The 9,613-nt window shown below is 54.9% G+C and overlaps 1 protein-coding gene across 2 annotated transcripts in view; it reads left to right on the top strand.

The window, feature by feature from the left end:
• Window positions 1-2,330: 2,330 nt before the first annotated feature.
• The window catches only part of PMP22 (peripheral myelin protein 22), a 28,403-nt gene continuing 21,120 nt past the window's right edge, over window positions 2,331-9,613 (top strand). Inside the window, exons 1-3 of one of the 2 annotated variants that reach the window (XM_052657967.1) lie at window positions 2,331-2,452; window positions 6,616-6,732; window positions 7,935-8,034. In XM_052657967.1, coding sequence (XP_052513927.1) covers window positions 6,655-6,732; window positions 7,935-8,034 — 178 coding nt within the window. In that variant the 5' untranslated portion in view covers window positions 2,331-2,452; window positions 6,616-6,654. Of the gene's footprint in view, window positions 2,453-4,899; window positions 5,059-6,615; window positions 6,733-7,934; window positions 8,035-9,613 lie in introns of those variants that run through there. The other variant, XM_052657966.1, reaches the window with a different exon arrangement.

Here is a 9,613-nt window from a genome sequence, read left to right as displayed (position 1 = left end):
AAAAAGCAGTGGGTACCAAGAGTGGACTCTGCAGCCAGATGCCCAGATTGAATCTGTCCTCTGCCATTTCCTCATGGGGCATCTTGAGAAAGTCACTCCATGTCTTACTGTGCCTTGATTTCCCCCACACCCCATCTTGCCCCAGTCTCCTTCCTCTGAATTCTTAGGCTCTGGAGCAGGAATCTCCAGGAATGCTGGCCTGAGTGGCAGCAGCCTCTGCAGTGCAGTCTTCAGAGTCAGATCCTGGGGGCATCCAGGAAGGCAGGGTGTCTGGGTGTGGGGAGGTATGCTGGGACACCATGCTCATTGGTCCCCATCTCCACCATGTCAGCAGAGGACTGTGGGAAACTCTTCTCGCTCTCTGTCTCTGTCTCTCTCACACACACACATACACACACATCAGGTATACATACAATGTATACCTTGCTATGCCTGCCCAGACTCTGACCACAGCTGTGTAACACTCCAGCCTGCACTGGGGCTTACCTCGATTTGGGGCCACCTGACACCATATGATGCAAAGAACCAACTCATTGGAAAAGACCCTGATGCTAGGAAAGATTGAAGGCAGGAGGAGAAGGGGCTACAGAGGATGAGATGGTTGGATGGCATCATCGACGCTATGGATACGAGTTTGAGCAAACTCCGGGAGATGGTGAAGGACAGGGAAGCCTGGCGTGCTGCAGTCCACGGGATCACAAAGAGGCAGACACGAATGAGCAACTGAATGGAACTGATGCCACGTGATGATCTGACTGGATGCTGGCACATCCCGGTGAATGTTAGAAATGACCTACAGCTGAGCCCCCTCCCAGACCACCGCGTCCATGTGTGGTTCTGGGTCTGGGCAAGGACGTTCCCAATCAAGGACTGATTCTGAGGAGCAGCCAAAGTTGAAATCTGAGATATGGAAACAGGCTAAATGGTTTCCCTGTGACTGGGGAGATGCTGCCTGGGAGCAGAACTCCCTCCTGCCTGTGGAGTCCAGCAGAACAGAACAGAGAGTGTCAGGGACCTCCCTGCATGCATGGGTGCTCCAGATGGGGGACCCTTCACAGAAGAGGGAGATAAACTGCCCAAATTTCAGGAAACTCATTCACTGAAACCAAGCCCCCTTGCCCGGAAGCTTCCACCTAGAGAACTTGGGAGAGATGCAGGACATTGTCTTTCTTTCTTTTTTTTTTAATTAATTTTTATTGGAGTACAGTTGTATTTCAATGTTGTGTCAGTTTCTGCTGTACAATAAAGTGAATCAACTATACGTATACATATATCCCCTCATTCTTGGATTTCCTTCCCATTCAGGTCACCACAGGGCATTGAGCAGAATTCCCTGTGCTCTACAGCAGGTTGTCATTAGTGATCGATCTTAAACATAGTGTCAATCTGTTATATGTGTCAATCCCAGTCTCCCAGTTCTCCCACCCCTTGGAGAATGTTTTCTGAAAGCTTGAAGGGGTCCAAGCATCAGAGAGAAGCACCCTCCTTTCCTTTGCGTGGCTCTCCATAGCTTTTCCATCGTTCTTCCAACCTGTCCTGCCCGACAAGTTAGAATGTTCTCAACAGAGGCTTGTTTATTTGAATTATCTCCCGAAGGTCAACATTTAATCCTGACTCGATTAAAAAACAGCCCATGGAAGACAGAGCTGTAGAAACCCTTTTCCAGGGTTTCAATGCCTGCCTGTGTGAAAGGGCAGAGAGAGGTCTAGACAGTCATGGCAGGTGGCGGGGGCCCTTTGTGGCCGGGGGCTGGGATGGGGGTCCTGATTTGGTTCCCTGCTGAGATCCTGTGAAGAGATGACCTGTGCAATGTTTGAGTGCCTTAAAATGATGTTGTTGATAAAGGATGAAACCTACCTGCACACACGTTATACACATAGTGCACTGCATTGGCCTCAAAGTCTGTTTGAGCTTTTGTATACGCTGAAAAGAAAAACCTGAATGAACCTTTTGGCCAACCCTATGTTTCATCTTTGCAGACTTCACTGGGGGTGGGGGGGCACTGAGGACTGGGTGATCCCTTTGCTCTGATACAGGCTGGCACTGGCGGTGAGAATGGCCTCGGCATCCCAGCTTTCGGGCACACCTGGAGCTCCTCTCCCTCCAGTCCAGGCTGCCCACGCTCCAAGGGCCTCTTGGGATCACTGTGTTCTGGTGAGGACACAAAGCTGGGTGCTGTCTCTTTAAACAGTAGAGGCTGAGCCGCTCTCAGGCCACCATGACATATCCCAGCATTGGACCAGCCCCTGAATAAACTGGATGGACGCCTGGTCTGGCTTCAGTTGCTGGGGAGCACCACCAGGGCGCATTCCGGGGACCCTGGTGGGAAGCAGCAGGACTAGGCCTGCCAGCTGCTGGTGTCTCGGCTGCCCTGTCCTGGGAGGGGCCTGCCTGACACGCGTCTGGGTGTGAAGAGAGCTGCGTGGAGGAAGGGGTGACCCTGTTTGGCCCGGTGAGTTGTCTTGGCAGACTGTGCCTCTGGATGGTGTGTGCTCATGATTTAGAGAGCGCTTGCTGCCCAGCCCCACACCCTGCAAACCACAAATGGAAAGGATCGCAGGGGAGATGGCACGTGTGTTGGAAATGACCAGAGAATCCGAGGGTTTCTAAAATCCTTGGTTAAGAGCTGGATATACACTCTGGCTGGGGAGGCCAGAAAGGCCCTTTGGGAGCACCTAGAAACCCCAGCACATCCAGAGTTGAAGGGAGGAAGGGGACCAGACACGCCTGCCCTGATGGAAAACAGCTCCACGCACACAGCTGGCAGGTGACCTTGGATTGTAAGCAGGTTGGGGAGAAGCTTCCACTCCTAACGGAGCCCTGGCCGGGATCTGGGTGTGGCCGAGCTGGTGACATCACCCGAGGTGGCAGCATTTGTCTTCCACAGCTGGGGGGCTGAGTGGGCAGGAGGCAGGGGAGGGGCAGTGAAGTGACTGATTGACAGGGACAGGTGGGTTCAGATGTCCTGCAGTGTGACTATTGTGTGACGTGGTTAATGACGAAAACCTTGGGTGCAAAGGGAAGGAAGAAGAGATGAGCTATGCCTTACCCTGTGTGCACTTTTCTAGATGTCTATATTTCATTCAGAAGTTTAGCTGGGAAAAAAGATAAGAAAGGAAGAAAATCCTGAGTAGATATGCTAATATTTATAAAGTGCTTAGAACAGTCCCGGGAACCTGGTGATCATGTCAATGTTGGTTTAATAAATAAAAAGTCTGGATGGCACAAAGGCAGGCAATAATTCCCAGGGCAAACCCAGCCTAGAATATGACCCAGGAGGAGTCATAGTTTAGTTAGTCCTACCTACAAATGTGCTTTCAATCTAGGGGGCTGATAAGCAATTTTAGTTTAGGGGGTCGGGCTTTCCTTAAAATGTTGTCGTGAGGATTAAATGTGAAATAATATTAATAATAATAGTGACAATTTCCTGGGTACTACTGATCCTTTATTTGGTTCCAGGCACTATGCTAAGTATTTCACACACTATCTCTTTTAATCAACACCATTACCCTTTAGAATGGGCATTCTCAGTCCTGTTTGCAGATGAGAAAACTGAAGCACCCGGTACCTCAGCAAACTGACCAAATCCACAGCCCTGAGTAAGCAGGCTAATCCGGTTTGTTTGAACCTCCATGGCTAACCAGTGCACCACACCGCCTCTTACAGACCACCTCAGAGTTCTGCTAACCCACCTGCCGTATCACTGGGCAGTGAACAAAAATTTCCCAAGGATTGTCTTTTTAATCTAAGGATTTTTGAAAGACAATTGTTTGAAGAATTTTTCCAAATTATCTTTGCTTGAAGAATGTATAATTAGCTACCACAGGCAGCTGCTTTCAGATAGTAAAATAAGTAGATGTGGGTATTTGAGTCATTCAGAGCGCTGATGTTCTGTGACACAGAGCGCTGGCAGGTGCTGATGACTTGTGTATGACCTGCTGCGTTGGCAGGCAGACCTGTTACGCCCACCTTCCCGCTCCGCGTTCCTGCATCAAGGCGGGGTCCCAGAGCGTCTTCCCCTCTTACTGGGGCGCACCCACCCTGCGCCGGGAAGGGCTATCCTCTCTCCCCGTGACGCTGGGCGGACCGCCTTCAGCCGGCTATGAATCAGCTGATTTCCCTGGCTGCTCTTCCCCCACCTCAAATGGCCAACTCCCCACCCTGTGGCCGGGGACGCCAGCCCAGGCCGGGCATCAAGCCAGCAAACTCGTCTGGAGCGTACCCGGTTGTGGTCTGGATTTGCCCAGCGACCCCCGGGCGCACTGTCCTGCAGTGGGCAGCCTTTTCCCCTTCTCCTCCAACTTTCCCCCAAGCAGGCCCGCTAGATCCGTCCCGGGAATCCGAGGCAACTGGCGCACCGCCTGGGCGCAGACGGGATCGCGCGGGCGGGCTCGGTGCGGGTGAGCCCCGCTAGGACGCCGGGGCAGGCCAGGGGCGCCAGGACTCCAGGGGAGGGATGTCTGCCTGCGTTTAAGTGCCATCTCCCCCTCTCCGTGGGAGGGGCATCCAGGCTGGACCTCCGCGTGGGCGCGGTCCGAATGCGTGCGTCCCAGAGCCCGGCGCTGGGCACCCGCGGGGGCAACCTCTGGTCGACTTTCTCACGTGGGCGGAGGGGGCGGAGGGGCCAGTATATCGGTCAACTCTTGGTCTCGGTAAAGTCAGCGAAACCAGGGGAAACGGAGGTGAGAAAGCTGCGCGGTCTGCTAGTTTCCAGGATAAGTCCCAGCGGTTTTGCCGTCATCGACTTTCTCCCGGGGCGCAGCGTAAGGCCCAGGCTGTCTCCTGCCCTCCCTCTCTCCCCGCTGCTCTCTCCCCTCCCCGAGTCCCGCCCCCCTGCACACGCTGACCCAGGGACACACCCTACTGCAGCGACGCAGACAGGGCGTTGTTCCCGTTAAAGGGGAACGCCGGGAGCCTCCCTCCTGCCCCTCGCTTGGCGCGCGTAGCCCCGCAGCGCAGCTGTCTTTGCGGACGCCAGCCGCTGAGCGCACGCACGGAGTGTGTGCCCGAGGCAGCTCTGAGGATCTCTGAGGATCGGGGACAGCTATCCTTTGGGCCGTAAGTGCTTTGGCCGGGAGAGTGGAGGAGACGGAGGAGGAATGTGGGCATCTTCCATCGACGGCGCCAGAACGCGCGGAGCGAGGGGGCTTCGGGCTGGCGCGGTCCCCGATCGCTGGCAGAACACCGCCTGTCCGGCGTCGTTCCTGCGGGGCTTGTAAGGGTCTGGTATGGAGAACCTGCGGGTCTGTGAACCGCCGGGGGCGCGAGTGCTGATGTCTGGATGTGGGGAAGGGGCGGAGGACTTTTCGTCTCGCTGGAAAGTCGCCTACTCGGAGACTCGCTGGCAAAGCAGTCCCTGCGGTGGACATCTTCAGGGTATAGGGTCCCCGGGGCCCCTCAATTTCTAGCTACATACCCGTTCATCTTTCTCTTGTCTCCCCCCACTTCCCTCCCCCGCCTCCTCGGCATGAGGAGTCACTGGATTTAATTTAAACCTTCTGGGAGACGTCAGAAAACCCTGCTTATTTCTTCTCACGTTCCAGGTTTTTTTTTTTTTTTTGGAAAGTGTTACTGAAGGAGAGGACGGAGGGGCCTGACTGGGTACTTTAACACTGAAGTTATTGAATCGTTGTTTCTAGCCCAAGACTCTGTCCTTCAGCCGTTCTCTAAACGCAGCTCCGTCTTAGCAACGTGCGGATCCTCCCGCAGATCAGACCTGGGATGTGAGGTGTGGGGTGAGGACCACACCGTGGCGGATAGAAGAGGTCCTGCCGGCTCCGTGCTGCTGCACTTATTTATGGGGGGGCTCACTCCATTACCCCCGCCTCTCCTTCGCACGGACACTTGCTCCCCCCCAGCCAGGGCCCTGAGCGCATCGGCCCGACCAGCGCCCGGGGAGGGCAGGAGGCACCGGCCCCAGCAATTCTCCCGGGCGGTTCTTTCCTCTTCCCTCGGCTCTGCGCCTTCTCTCCGGGGCCGCGGGTGTCTTTGCCAAGCGGTGGTGGGGTCAGGGCGGCTCCCCCGCGCGGGCCAAACTTGGGTGGAAACTCGGAGCCTAACGAAACGCGGAGCAGTCTGGGGACCCGGCTCTCCGCCTCGCGCGCTCCCTCCCGGCACGCCGCTGGTATCCCCGGGCCTCTCGCAGAGACCTAAGCCCTTGCCCCTCGCCCCCACCTCCGCTCCACCGGGAGAGCGCTCGCTCTCCCTTTCCTGCCCCCCTTCCGCAAGCTGGGCCGCCCCCGGAGCGCCCGGGTGGGTGGAGGCGCGCTGCAGCCTCTGCTTGGCACTCTGGAAAAACCCCCCTTCCCGGGAAGACTTCGACGTGCGTCGTTCGTACCGCTTGTTTTCTTCCAAAAGCAAAAGATGTTCGGCCCGGCGGGCTGCGGGGCAGGGATGCTATGGTCGGCTGCTGCCCTCTCTCGGCGGCCGCGGGGCGTGGTGGGCGGGCGGCGGGCCAGGCCCGGGCATTCCGAGCGCAGGACCCTCCCTCCTCCCCTCCCTCCTCTCCTCCCTCCTCTCCTCCCTCCTCCCTTCCCTTCTTCCCTCCCTCCCTCGCTCGCCCGCTCGGGCCAGTTCGCCCAACCTCACGTCCAATTCGGCTGTGTCTCCTGTCAGGCCAGACGGAAACTCCGCTGAGCAGAACCCGCCGCCAGAATGCTGCTCCTGCTGCTGGGTATTATCTTCCTCCACGTGGCCGTGCTGGTGCTGCTGTTCGTGTCCACCATCGTCAGCGTGAGTGTCCGGCCCGGCAGCGCGCGCGGTTGGGGCGCCCGGAGCTCGCCCCGAGCTTGGCCTCCGGACCACGATTCCCGCCACGCCCCCTCAAGTTTGCAGATCGCGAGTCTCAGACATCCTCGGGCCTTTTGCAGTTTCTGGCAATCCGCGCCTTTTCAGTAGTTTTTGAGAAAATCAGAGCGGATTCAGGGGTGGGGAGGAAGCAAGCAAGCGCTGGGCTGGGTCAGCACACAGGCGTCTCTTTAAACCAAAGAAAGTGAGTGCAGATCCAGGGTCCTCCCTACCCCCTTCATGTGATAAGCTTGTTTAGCATTTTTCTTGATGGGGCGGGGGAGGCAAGGAGGGGGGACGGTGGTGGTTGTCCTTGAGGAAGGAAGTGGAGAATTTAGGAAGGTCTGTTTTTTCTCCAAATAGCATCCATCAGATGGATGACTTAGTTCATACCACGGCCTTTAGGACTTGAAACTGGCAAGTTAAAATTAGATTTTACTTAATGGGTCATAGTCTCAGGTCTGTTTTGTGCTGTGGACAGGGCACCTTCTTAGAAAAGCCTCCTACAGTACAAACAGATCGTTGGGATAACTTGCATTACAAAATCAGCAGACATCCAGCTCAGTAGGTTTTAAACTTATTTTCTTAAAGATGAGCCCAGACTTGGGCAGTCATGTGACTGTGGTCTTAACTTCTTAATATACGACAAGTCCCAGGTATGATGTTCTTGCTTGGTTCAAAGATTGAAAAATAATTATGTTGGGGACTGATGAGTTGATTCATCACTTACCAGCATCTTCCCAACATCTTAACTGTAGTTTGACAGGAATTACCAATAAGGAAATGAGTTCAGAGTGGCTGTGGCACGGGGTCTGGCACTCAGGAGATCAGTGGAGGAGAGATGGCTTGGATGCAGGTGTCCTGGCTTAAGTCCGTGGCTCCTTCTACTGTCGTACACACCTTGGCACAGAGCAACTCATATTTGTGAGGTTCTGTTCCACTTACAAAGTGCTTTTTACTTGCAAAGCCCTGGCCCTCCCCTTGAAAACAGGTTTGGGCCAGAGAACCAGCTCTCCCCTTTCTCTAGCACCGTGGGCTCTGGTTGGACAGTCGATGAGGCTGCTCTTTGCCTTGCCTTGGTCTTCTCCCTCCCCGTCTCTGTCACTCCTCACTGCCTCCTCTGACTTACTGCGTCTGGTTCTTTCCAGCAATGGATGGTGGGCAATGGACATGCGACTGACCTCTGGCAAAACTGTAGCACCTCCTCGATGGGCAGCGTCCAGCACTGTTTCTCGTCATCAGCAAATGGTGAGGATGGTTTTTTGTTCCACAAACTCATCCTGGTCTGTCTGTGACATGCCTCTCTCTCCAGACCTAGAAGCACTTGTTCTTGGAAGACTCAAAAGCTAGATCGGTGTTGCTGGGCTGGGGTGAGATGTGGCCAGGGGCTGGGAAGCCAAGATGAAAGGAGAGGGGTGGTAGCTTCACTGGCTAAGCTGAGATCTCAGGGAATTGTGCATTCTCTCTACCTGGAGAGAAGCCCTAGACCTGCCCTCCTGTTCCTGCTCATCACTTAGTGTATTTCTTTTAGTGAGTGAAAAAATGTGGATGCATAAGCAATGGTGATGCAAAATCTCAGGCAGATTCTGCTGGGAGTTTTGATCCAATAAGCAAGTTTGGTTTGGTGGTGGAATATCCAGGAGTGCCCTGGGTCTTCCTGGTGCAGTGATGGAGGGGCTGTGCCGGGGATTGATGGGCCCCTTTTGGTCTCCAGTTACAGGACTTCCTCTCTGGGTCTTGGGCCTCAGAGATCCCATTTAGCCATCAGAGCTGTAGAGTGATTCCTTGTTGCAAGCTGGCACATTGACACTGTTTGCATGCCCCCAAGCCCAGCCCGGGGGTAGTTTTACTCTGTCCTCAGCATCTTTGCTTGTGAGATATTGGAAACCAGGCTTTCTTGGGTTCAGGTTAAAGGGATTAATTGGCAGTGGAAGCACACTCTTAGATCCTTGCAGTATCCAGAGGGAGGGAGGGCTCAGCAGGGCCCTGGGGTCTGTGAATGTAGAGGGGCAGTAATAAATATGATACAGTCTTTTTCGTGGCTGGGAAGTGTCTGGTGGCAGCGTGAACTCTGGCAGGGGCCACAGTGCCTGGTGTTGAGGACACAGTGGGCCAGGCTCTTCACAGTCTCATGTTCCAAAGGTGTGTCCTCAGCCTGGACATGAGGCTTCAATGTGGCCGCAGCTGCCCCTTGATCAAATATTTCTGTTGAAGATGCTGTAGCCAGTGAGAGAAACCATTTCAGATGCAGCTGAACAAGGTAGGCGGGGCAGTGGCCATTGGTTCTGGCTTCTCACAGTCCAGTTTCACTGCTGGACTTTCCTTCTCTGGGCTATGTACCCAAACTGTCCCTGAAGCATCACCAACCAAACATCTCTAACCTCAGCATAAAGAGGACTGCTAGAACTACTCGAGGAGGACAGCCAAGCAGTAGAAAGCACTGTTTTATGTGTCTGGTTTCCTGGGGGCAAGGAAAGAGAGACCCCAGTCCTTGTGGAAGGGAGCAGTCCTTAATTCTCTTCTCTGAGTCTGTGAAGGATATTGAATTAAAACCACCCTTGAGGCTGCGTGGTGAGTTGGTAGCCAAGTAACTGAAACCCTCAGGAGTGTCTGAGCATGTGGCCGGAGCACTGCTTGGCCCCAAAGCCGCAGCATCCGGTGTCTCCTGGGCAAGGTCTGGCTGAAGTTCCCCGAAGGCTGAGAATGGGAGGTGCTCTGCTCCCTACTGACACCTGGTGGCCATGCATGGTGACTCCGCCCACAAGGGCTGGCATTCCCTGAGACCCGGAGTACCCACTGGCACCTCCCCCAAGTGGTGTGTGGCCAT

The sequence above is a fragment of the Budorcas taxicolor genome, chromosome 19 (genome assembly GCF_023091745.1).
Source record: "Budorcas taxicolor isolate Tak-1 chromosome 19, Takin1.1, whole genome shotgun sequence".
Classification (NCBI taxonomy): domain Eukaryota; kingdom Metazoa; phylum Chordata; class Mammalia; order Artiodactyla; family Bovidae; genus Budorcas; species Budorcas taxicolor.
Note: the sequence above shows the minus strand (reverse complement) of the source record. Positions and strands in the feature narration are given on the sequence as shown.